This window comes from Mus musculus, chromosome 4 (genome assembly GCF_000001635.26).
Source record: "Mus musculus strain C57BL/6J chromosome 4, GRCm38.p6 C57BL/6J".
Classification (NCBI taxonomy): Eukaryota; Metazoa; Chordata; class Mammalia; order Rodentia; family Muridae; genus Mus; species Mus musculus.
In genome coordinates, this window is record NC_000070.6 from 121313398 (window position 1) to 121325502 (window position 12105).

General features: G+C 40.9%; 1 protein-coding gene across 1 annotated transcript; it reads right to left on the minus strand.

Annotated features, from left to right (window-relative positions):
* Positions 1-2918: 2918 nt before the first annotated feature.
* Positions 2919-11520, minus strand: Gm12888 (predicted gene 12888). Its single transcript, NM_001033791.3, has 4 exons — positions 11364-11520; positions 5975-6072; positions 4840-4955; positions 2919-3728 (listed from the first exon to the last, which is right to left on the minus strand). Exons 1-4 carry the CDS (start codon positions 11494-11496, stop codon positions 3716-3718), a joined length of 360 nt encoding a protein of 119 aa, NP_001028963.1. The 5' UTR covers positions 11497-11520; the 3' UTR covers positions 2919-3715.
* Positions 11521-12105: the final 585 nt, after the last annotated feature.

Consider the following 12105-nt stretch of genomic DNA (forward strand, 5'->3'; position numbering starts at 1 on the left):
CACATTAAACTCAAGAGAATGAAGACCAAAGTGTGGACACTTTGCCCCTTCTTAGAATAGGAAACAAAACACCCGTGGAAGGAGTTACAGAGATAAAATTTGGTAGTGTGAGGAAAGGATGGACCATCTAGTGATTGCCATATCCAGAGATCCATCCCATGATCAGCTTCCAAACGCTGACACCATTGCATACACTAGCAAGTTTTTGCTGAAAGGACCCAGATATAGCTGTCTCTTGTGAGACTATGCCAGGGCCTAGCAAACACAGAAGTGGATGCTCACAGTCAGCTATTGAATGGACCACAGGGCCCCCAATGGAGGAATTAGAGAAAGCACCCAAGGAACTAAAGGGAACTGCAACCCTATAGGTGGAACAACAATATGAACTAAGCAGTACCCCGGAGCTCTTGTCTCTAGCTGCATATGCATCAAAAGATGGCCTAGTCGGCCATCACTGCAAAGAGAGGCCCATTGGACTTGCAAACTTTATATGCCCCAGTACAGGGGAACGCCAGGGCCAAAAAGGGGGAGTGGGTGGTAGGGGAGTTGGGGGAGTGGGTATCGGGGACTTTTGGTATAGTATTGGAAATGTAAATGAGCTAAATACGTAATAAAATGGAAAAAAATTGAAAAAAAAAGAAGTCATGTGGAAAAAGGAGTCAGGAGACTGGACATAAAGGGCAGGAAGTTTTTTTTTTTTTTTTCAGAATATCTGAGAAGATCTCACACTAAGCATGCATGCCTTCCTTACAGATTAAGAACCTTTTCAAAGTTAGGATAAGGGCAGAGGAATGTAGGGGCTATGTGCATGAGCAAGGGACTAAGGTGCTCTTTGTAGACAGGTTTGGCATTTTTCAGTTAGGTTGTGTCTCAAGAGTTCAAAGTGGGTGCAGAACATGGCTGTGTCCATAGTGATTGCATGAGCCATGTGTTTGTTTTGGGACCATTTGCTGGAGTTTAATATAGCTGGGCAAGTTGGTTCAAGTCTCTTCTAGAAATGTTAAAGACTATTAGCTACAGAGCCATCTAACTACCCCACACTGCAGTCTCCAACCCCAGTCTTTGGCATGCTTGGGGAAGTAACACATGGTCTCAACATGTATTTTTGGCTGTCTTGGAAGTCACTCTGTAGACCAGGCTATTTTCAAACTCAAAGACCTGTCTGTATCTGCATCCCAAATATGAATATTAAAGGCACATATCACTCTATCCAGGTTGTCCAGCTATTTTGAATCAATTTTGGTAAAACAATTGCATGAAGATGTCCAGTCAATACACTATTTCTAAAACCAAGTTGGGTTTTTGATCTTGTTTTTTGTCCTACTCTTCTTTGTATCTCAGGCTAGCCTCAAATTCATTTTGTAGCCAAGATGAGTCTGAACTTCAGACCCTACTGCCTCCATCTCCTGAGTGCTGAGATTAAAGTCATGTTCCAACACAACCAGATTAAATGAATCTTCTTTTTAAAAGACAAATATTTATGTGTAACAATGTGAGAATTTGAGCCATGGAAGAGTAGATTGGTGAGATGGGATCAGACTGATTGTGAATATGGGCCCTAGGACACATGTGCAGTGTTAAGAAACAGTTCTAGAGTTGGTCTCTCTTTCCTCCAGGGATCTGACGATCTAAGTCAGATGATCAGCTGGCAATGTTTTTTAATTCAGTGAGCCATCTTATCAGACTGAAATTAACAAATGTTAAAGAGAGTTAATTGTTAGAACAGAGCTATTCACTCTATTGTTCAATGTTTTTGCGTCTATTTTTTTCTCATAAAAATATTAAAGTAAATGAGATCAAAGTATATACTGAAAACATTTGAGTACATCTAACCCTGTTGTCATCTTGTCATACATGTTTTTCCAGTGGCCTGACATACAGCTCTATTTGGTGGCCATCTCAAAACATGTACTTATAAGTAAACTCTACATCCTGTCATCTCACACCACAGTTAAACTGCCTGCCTAACAAAGAAACACATATACCCTCTGTTCCTCCCCAGTGGCTCCCTGTCTCTGTAAATGACAATACAATTCAGCCAGTTGCTCTTCTCATAACTTAGGTGTCATCCTTGTTTCCTCTATCTTCCCATCACGTTCTATCAAAAAATACATCCAGATTATTTTCCCTTCTAACCACCCTGCTGAGAGCAGCCTTCCCTGTCATTCTACTCTAATTGTGACAAAGGCCTTATTGCTAGTCTCCTTGATTATATACTTGTCTCCTCCATAATCATCCAGAGGAGTTCAATTAAGAACATCCCCTGGGTTGCAAAGGTGTTACAGCAGGTAAAGACAGACAACCTGGCTTCACTCCTTGAATACCATGTAGAAGAAAGACAGATGTGACTCCTTTAAACTTCCCTCTGACCTTCACATCTACAGCATGGCACATGTGTGACCACACACAATAAGTAATGTAAATGAAAATTAAATTTAGTGGCTACAGAGATTTCTTAATAGGACCCAAGTTATTATTGCCACCACCTACAGAATTTGATCCACAGAAGCCTGTCCTTTAGCTTCAGGGGATCTGACACCTTCTTCAGGTCTCCCTGACACCCATAGCACATGCACACATTCATGCAATGTTCATACACTACCTATCACATGACTGGAACTTTCTTACTTCCATGAAATCCTGTCAATTTATTTGGAGAGAGAGAGATGGCCTCCTGATGATTTTCTGTGACACAGAGCTTTACAATCCCAAGAAACTTCCTACTTCCTCCTTAGTGATGGATAATTTGTTTTACTATATACAATGAGATCTGGCCATTGACTAGTGTACACATCAAACAATTAATGATTTTCTTTCAATGAGTGGGAACTGGGTATGAACACTCATGTTTATAATCCTAGTATTGTGCCAAGAAAATGTTAGTGATCTCCAAAAAACCAGACAGGAGCCATTCTGATGCAATTCACAGCTGGGTCTTTATTCTATTTGCGCTACCTCACGCCCTCCAAATGAACTGCAGTCATACAGGACATTTTTGCTAGTGGGGGGGCCCCCCAATGTCTATTAGAGCATAGCTTTTTAGTAAGCAGCAAACAGCAAATATGTGTGTGAGCATCTAAATGGAAAGCTACGGTGGCCTTTAACATAATTGGTAAATTATGGTTAAATTGGTTGCTGGGAGTCATACCATAAATTTAACTTTTGTTCCCTTCTGTATTGTTGGTCATTTGGCAAGGGGTAAGTTTGTAATCTTGGGTGCAGATGTGTTGGAGGAATAATCTGGAGACACTGGTCTTGTTGAGCATTAGCCTAGATACTGGATCTATAACCAGGTTTTATTATGGGGTAACTTGGAAACTAATGCTGGTACTTGCTTGTTAGTTTACTTGCGTTCAAACTTAGGTCACATTTTTTTTTTAAAATGGGGTCTGAACTTAAATGATATTGTATTTCAGTAGTATTTGGAAGGCCAACACAGGAGTGTTGCTAAATTCTGATTCCAGACTGGGATACAAAGGAAGACTCAATTTTAAATTAGAAAACGAAAAAATCATGTTGATGAAGACTAGAAAACTAAATGATCCAGATAAAGAAGTGTAAGTTGGGCCTGGATATAAGCTCATCAGTTGAGAGCAGAGGCTCTTAAGTTAGTTACATTCTACAGGTCTTCAGTTTTATTCCCAGAACTGACTTGGAAGCCCACAGCTGTCTGTAAGTTCAGTTCCAGAGAATCAGCCATTCACTTAGACACACATCAGGAACAACACCTATATTCATAAAGTAATAAAAAAACAATTTTTAGAATCAGAAGTCATTTAAATATTTTTCTAGCAGAATCTGAGATCCTAACTCTCTTTGCATGGTTTGTACATCTATGAACTACTGACCTGGAAAAAAAAGTTGCCTATCAGCTCTGATGATCAGATTAGAATGTTAACAATTGTCATTTTACTAATTAAGCTATTTTTAATACAACATAGGTACCCAAATCATACAATTAAAATATATGCATCCCCCAAATCTGAATACAATTCTTATTTCATAATTCAAAGAAAAACAAATAAAGAGAGGATAGGGTTATGGCTAAGTCGGTGAAGGGCTTGTCATGCCAGCAAAGAAATTGAGCTAGGATTACATGCTCCATTGTAAAAATAAAAATTAAAAATCCAGGCACATCCACAATTTGATAATATTAGTACTGGAGAGACAGAGACAGGAGGGTTTCTTGGGCTCATCAATCATCCAGTCTAGCTCAATAGTTCGCTCCAGGTTCATGGAGAGACATAATTTTTTCACCCACATCATACTGTCTAGCAAGAACAGTAAGTAAATAAATATAGGTTAAATTTTTTAAAATAAAATAGAAGCCTGGATAGATGGCTTAATGGTTAGGAGGGTTTTCTACACTTGCAGTGGATTCAAGTTCAGTGACTAGCAACCATAATGGATGGGTAGCTAACAATCCACTGTACTCTGTCTTGAGGTGATCTGATGCTTTCCTCTGGCCTCTCTAAGCACTGCACTTAAATGTGCCCATACCAACTCCCAAAACTATACATACATAAACACAGAATAAATAAAAAATGTATTATAAAAAGGTAAAGTACAAAGCAATTGAAGACAAAACTGACCATTTACCTCTGAAGTCAACTTATGCTAACACATGTGCACAGAGTGAGTAAGGAGAGAGAGGGGGGGCAGGGGGTGCACATACATATATACAAGCGTAACAACCAAATACCTTAAGTTCCACAATGCTTACAGGAACATCTTAAAGGTAACTTCTTTGAATTGATATGGGTGAATGTCTAAATAATTACAGTCAATGTATGTGAATAGAAGAAGCAGTGATTCCTCATGTAATAGAAGGACACTTACAGGAGCTGGTGTTCCTTAAAGTATGCCCTAACAATGTATCCATGCTGCAATTTAGGATTCTGAGCAAGACTCTGACATACTTGGGAACAAACATCCAGGACTTCGTTCTCCACATCCTAAAAAAAAAGGAGCAGTGAGAAATGAAAGGATGGGACTCTTATTAACTAGATCTTTTCTCAGGAGAAACTAACTAAAGTTGTATTTGGGAGTTGGAATGATATGTCCTCCATTGGCTCAGCTATTTAACTTGTGGTCCCTAGTTGGTGGTGATTTCTTGGGATGTTATGGGGAGGTACAGCCTTGCTGGAAGACATAGATCACTGGGGTGGGATTGAAGGTATCACAGGCTTGCTTCACTTCCAGTTTGCTCTCTTGTTTCATGCTTACAGTTGAAGCCTTGTTCTCTCACCTTCTGCCATGCCTTTCTGCCATGATGAACTCTTATCCCTTTGGACCCATAAGCCCATATACACTCTACATAAGTTGCCTTTCATTATTATTTTTTTAATTAGCTATTTTCCTCGTTTACATTTCCAATGCTATCCCAAAAGTCCCCCATACCCACCCTCCCAATTCCCTACCCATCCACTCCCCCTTTTTGGCCCTGGCATTCCCCTGTACTGGGGCATATAAAGTTTGCAAGTCCAATGGGCCTCTCTTTCCAGTGATGGCCGACTAGGCCATCTTTTGATACATATGCAGCTAGAGACAAGAGCTCCGGGGTACTGGTTAGTTCATAATGTTGTTCCACCTATAGGGTTGCAGTTCCCTTTAGCTCCTTGGGTACTTTCTCTAGCTCCTCCATTGGGGGCCATGTGACCCATCCAATAGCTGACTGTGAGCATCCATGGTATTTTTTTATCATTTCAACAGAAATGTAACTCATACAGGCTGGGACCATCGTATGTGCACCAGGTTATCCAGCATGATGGCACATGCCTGCAATCCCAATGCTAAGGAGGCTGGGGTAGCAAGATCAAGTTCCTGACTGGTCTGAGTTATAGAACAAAATCTTGAATCCCAAAACAAAATGAAACAAATCCAGTGGGTATCTGTTTTCCAAGATAGAGCTTTCAAATAGCACTGTCTATCAAAGCCCTCAGCAAATGCCAGAGGGAAAGAGCTAGCACCTTACCTTTATCTTATTCTTCCCATCCTGTAGAGACTGGCCATAAGTTCCAGATTTTGGTGTTTCGTTAGAGGTTTTCATGGAAACCACGATCATAAGGATGTCTAACCAACAAGATCAATGATGGAAACATATGAATGAAAACATTACTCTTAAAAGATTTATTAAACTTATTACTTCTTGTGTATGTGTATTTTTCCTAGTTGTATATCTGTGCTTCTCTTGTGTGCAGTAACCTCAGAAGTTAGAGGAGAATCTCAGGCCCACAGCAACTAGAGTCACACACAGTTCTAAGCTGTCAGATGTGCTGGAAACAGAAGCCAGGTTCTCTGGTCTCTTAATTATTAAGCTATATTTATTTAGCCATGAAAACAGGAATTTCTATTATCTGACATTGTAACACAATATAAAAAAGAGATCTTAGTTTGGTATTTATACACTGAAAAAAATATTAAAATTCCTTGAGTCTTGTTTTTATAAGAGAATAAATTTTTTTCTTTATTATATATTTTATTTATTTATATTTAAAATGTTTTTCCCCTTTCCTCATTTCACCCCTTTAAACCCACTATCCCATCCCCCCCTGCCTGCTCACCAACCTACCCACTCCTGATACCCTGTTCTGCCATTCCCCTACACTGGAATATCGAGCCTTCACAGGATCAAGCACCTCTTTTCTCACTGATGTCCAACAAGGACAGCCTCTGCTACATATGTAGTTGGAGCAATGGGTCCCTCCATGTGCATGCTTTGTTCATCGTTTAGTCCCTGGGAGCTCTGGGATTACTGTTTTTTTTTTTCATATCGTTGTTCATCGTAGGGGCCTAAAAACCCCTTCAGCTCCTTGGATACTTTTAATAGCTCCTTCATTGGGTGCCCTGTGCTTCAAATAATGGATGACTATGAGCATCCACTTCTGTATTTGCCAGACACTGGCAGAGCCTCACAGAAGACAGCTTTATCAGGCTCCTGTTAGCAAGCTCTTTTTAGTATCTGCAATAGTGTCTGGGTTTGGTGGTTGTTTATGAAATGGATCCCAATGTGGGACAGTTTCTAGATGGTCATTCCTTCTGTCTCTGTCCTGAACTTTGTCTCTGTAACTCCTTCCATGGGTATTTTGTTCCCCCTTCTAAGAAAGACTGAAGTGTCCATGTTTTGGTCTTCCTTCTTCATGAATTCCATGTGGTTTGTGAATTGTATCTTGCATATTCTGAGCTTCTGGGCTAATACCCAGTCATCAGTGAGTGCATATCATGTGTGTTCTTTTGTGATTGGTCACCTCACTTAGAATGATATCCTTCAGATCCATCCATTTGTCTAAGAATTTCACGAGTCCATTGTTTCTAATAGCTGAATAGTACTCCATTGTGTAAATGTACCACATTTTCTGTATCTACTCCTCTGTTGAGAGATATTTGAGTTTTTTCCACCTTCTGGTTATTACAAATATGGCTGCTATGAATGTAGTGGACTCTGCAGTTCCTCACAGCCACAGGAATAAACAGATCTAAGTTCAGCTACACAGCAGGCTGTTCAAACCCAGCTAGAGTCAGCCTAGTCCTTTCCTGAAAACAACAGACCTTATCTTTCTCACTTATCTTGCACTCACTAATAAGTGGATATTGGACCTGAAACTTAGAATACCCAAGATACAATTTGCAAAACTCAAGTAAATCAAGAAGAAAAAGACTAATGCATGGATACTTCATTCTTCCTTAGAATAGCAAACAAAATACCCATGGAAGGACTTACAGAGACAAAGTTTGGAGCTGAGATGAAAGGATGGACCATCCAGAGACTGTCCTATATGGGTATCCATTCCATAGTCAGCCACCAAATCATATACTATTGCATAAGCCAGTAAGATTTTGCTGAAAGGACCCTGATATAGCTCTCTCTAGTGAGGCTATGCCAGTGCCTGGCAAATAAAGAAGTGGATGCTCACAGTCATCTATAGGATGGAACACAGGGTCCCCAATGTAGGAGCTAGAGAAAGTACCCAATAAGCTGAAGGGGTCTGCAACCCTATAGGTGGAACAACAATATGAACTAACCAGTACCCCCAGAGCTTGTGTCTCTAGCTGCATATATAGCAGAAGATGGCCTGTCAGCCATCATTGGGAAGAGAGGCCCCTTGGCTTGCAAATTTTATATGCCCCAATACAAGGAAGGCCTTGACCAAGAAATAAAGGAGGGTGTGTAGGGGAGCAGAGTGTGTGAAGTGTATAGGTGACTTTCAGGATAGCATTTGAAATGTAAGTGAGGAAAATAGCTAATAAAAAATTGAAAAAAAAACCCATCAGTTTCAAACTGTTTTGTTAAAATGGACACCAATCTTCACTTTACTAATTTCAATGATCAGTTTCTAAGCTGCTCATAACTGGCCTATATACATGTGCTATGATAAACTGCTATCTACTTTTATGGTGGTAGCATCATTTTTTGTTGTTATTGTTGTTTTGTTGTTGTTATTAGTTTTTCATGTGGTGTATCATCCAATACTGTGACTAAATAATCCACATTTGCCTTGAAATTGCAGGCATCTACCTCTTCCTGGGATCTTAGGTTTGAGCCATCAGACTTGGCTTGTTTTCTTCTTCAGGGAACATTTCTTCAGTGGCTCCAGGAGACTGAGCTCTCCTGACTGCCTACCACCCCTTAGGAAATTCCCTCACTGTCTTTGTCTTGAGCTGTTTTTTTGCTTGGACATTCCTTCTCCAAAAGCTGAGGTGTCCCTACTCCTGGCATAGTTACTCCTGGGATGATTTCACCCTCTGACAGGACTTTAAGCCACTCCCAGACCAGTAGATCTGAACTCAATTTTTCACCTGTGCAAACACCTCTGTAGCACTGGCCAGTTGTGTAAACAGGTAATCAGATTGACTGATTTGTAAATTGGGTGTGCCACCACATGCCTACATCCCAGTACACCAGAGGTGGGACAAAGGGATCCTGTGTTCACTTAGCCTAGAATACACACCAGTGAGCCTGGTTTTAAAACACAGTGCCCTTTCCCCAGAAAATACAATGATCTGGTGATAGTGATACCATTTTTAATAACCCTATAACTTGGAAAGCACAAGAGGAGCAGGATTCCAAAGTTACCTTTAGAACTCTGGACTTGTGGCACCTGTATTGGCAGCACTCAGAAGGTGGAGGCAAGGGGATCAATGCGGATTTGAGGCTAGCCAGGACTACATAGTGAGCACCAAGAAAGCCGTGGCTACACAGTGAGACCTTGCCTTAAAATAAAATAACAAATTTAAATAAAATAGAGAGAAAGAAAAAGGAAAAAATGAATTATATACTATATATCAAGATAAAGGACAACACATGCTATATGAGACACTGTCTACAAAAACCAAGTTCGCTAGGCATATGATGTTAAACCCAACACTTGTGAAGTAGGAGATCAAGGGAATCCTTGGCTACACAGAGGATTTTAGGTTACTTCAGGCTATATGATATGAAAGAAGACCGTAGCCAAGTTGTAGTTTAACAAAGAGTAAAGACTTGTACTACCAAGCATAATGTTCTGAGTTTATTCCCTGGGATTCACATGTGTGAAAGAAAGAATTGACTCCAGAGAAATAACCTCTGATTCCTTCATGTGTTGAGATGTGTGTGCGCTCACACACACACACACACTGAGAGAGAGAGAGAGAGAGAGAGAGAGAGAGAGAGAGAGAGAGAGAGAGTCCCACCACTTCCCCATTCTTCATGTTACCAAACACCTGTCACTGTACAGCACTGAGATACAGGCATCTCTGGAGTTTAAGGTCTGTAGTGTCCCCTTGCAGCTCTTGTGACATCTACAACCTTTTCTTAAGACAGCAACTACAACAGAAATGAGGACACTTGTGGGACAAGACAGACAGATTGTCATACCTTTAATCCACAAATCCTGACACTATACAGTCTCTCTCTTCCTTTTCTTTAGTTCTTGGAATGTGCCTGGCTCGTATTCCTTTTCAGCTATCATAGGAGGAAAAAGTAAATCAACTGCCTAGCAACAGGGGTAAATCCAGGGAGTCTCCAGGACAAACAGGACACTGAGCTGAATGTTACATGGGGAATCTCCTTGAGAAGATTCTTGAAGAAAATGAATCTTCACAGCTAATAAATCCGAGTCTATCAAGAAACAGGAGAAAACACCTGTTGTCCCAGATGACAAGCATCAGACTTGTGATTTCAGTTGACTGTCCCTCAATTCTTTTTTTTAAATGAGGACTTCTCTCTAGAGATCACAGCCACAGCTTTGTTTCAGTGATCACTGGAAGGGCCTGCATGACCATCTATTGTCACAAATAGAACAACACTTACATCTTATTTTAATTTTACCTTACATGACCGGGCCTCCTCATGTAGCTTTGGCTGACCTGGAACTCGAAGTGAAGATCAGGCAGGCCTCAAATTTACATAGAAACTCCGGCTTCTACCTCCTGAGTGCTGAGGAATTTCTTTCCTAAACTAGCTCTATTCAGGCTCTAACAACCACAATGGGCTTAGAACAATTATTTAAAATGTAAAGCAGGCATATTCTGCTACCCATTTCCTCACAAGTTCCAGGTCCAATTCTGAGTTCTTACACTAGTCTTAAAAGCCCCAGCAGATGTGTCCAGCCTCTCTCCCCTTGATCCCTCTGCTCCCTCTATGACTCATATGGACACATATAATAAGCTCATGGTTTTTCCATTTGCTGTTCCACTTGACTACACATCCATATGGTATCTTTCCTCATCCACTTCAGCTCTGCTCAGTTTTCATTCTTGTGTGAATCCTGCCCTAATTTGCTAAGAAGAAGCACAAGCTTACACCTGAGGCTCAATCTTCTTCCAGGCTTTATGTCACTTTTGACATGTTTGCCTACTTCTTTATATGTTTCCCCCTCCTTTATTTTCCTCCTATGATAGGTGAAAAGGTATAGGGTCCAGGCACATTCCAGGAACTATACAAAGTGAGGAGAGCTACTGTATAGGATCAGGATTTATGTATTAAAGTTCCAGAAGGATGAAGACCACTTCATGGTCAGGTGTAGCAGATGCTATGAAGTAACTGTGTGAAGGACATGCAGGTGCACAGTAGATCTCTATTCAGATGTGAAGGAGTGAAAGCCTCAGTGAGCTGCCCTGAGGGAGCATTGCAGCGACAAGATGGCCTGTGAAATGCTGCAGACTGATGTCTCAGCTGCTAGGATTTTAATAAAGACAACATAAAATACAGCAGTACACAGCTCTCCCTGAGGGCTTAGCAAAGAAGTATGTGTCCCTTCCCTTCATTGTAGAGCAGCCTCAAATCCCAATTCCTAGCCCTTCCAACTTTGGCTTTGCAGATATGAATGCACACCAAAGAGGAAGAGAGTTGCTTGCTCTGTACCAATCTACCCCTCACTCACCTACTGTAGTCTTGTGCAATGGATGTTGTGGGACTGATTCTGACTCAGGTTCCAGAGCCACAGGCAACTCGGCATCACAACACCAAGACAGAAGACAGACAGAAAGGAGCCACAGGGAGCAAGGTAACACCATCTTAGCTCAGTGACAGCAATGACTGCTTGTGTGCCTGCCTGGCAATCAGGGTACCTTGCAGGGATTGAGGTGACCACGCCCCTGCAGGGCAGGTGCCACAGCCTGAGCATTCCCTGCAGCAAAACCAACTAGACAGGTATGTATTTTGTGCTTAGAACTGACTGGAAAGTCTCCCACGTCTGCTGATAGAGGGTAACAAAATCAACAGAGGAACAATCTCTAAACAAAGACAACTATAACAACTAACTCCAGAGATTGCCAGATGGCGAAAGGTAAACGTAAGAATCCTACTAACAGAAACCAGGACCACTCACCATCATCAGAACCCAGAACGCCCACTTCGCCCAGTCCAGGGCATCCTAACACACCTGAAAAGGTAGACCTGGATTTAAAAGCATATCTCATGATGATGGTAGAGGACATAAAGAAGGAATTTAATAACTCACTTAAAGAAATACAGGAGAACACTGCTAAAGAGTTACAAGTCCTTAAAGAAAAACAGGAAAACACAACCAAACAGGTAGAAGTCCTTATAGAAAAACAGGAAAACACATCCAAACAGATGATGGAAATGAACAAAACCATACTAGACCTAAAAAGGGAAGTAGA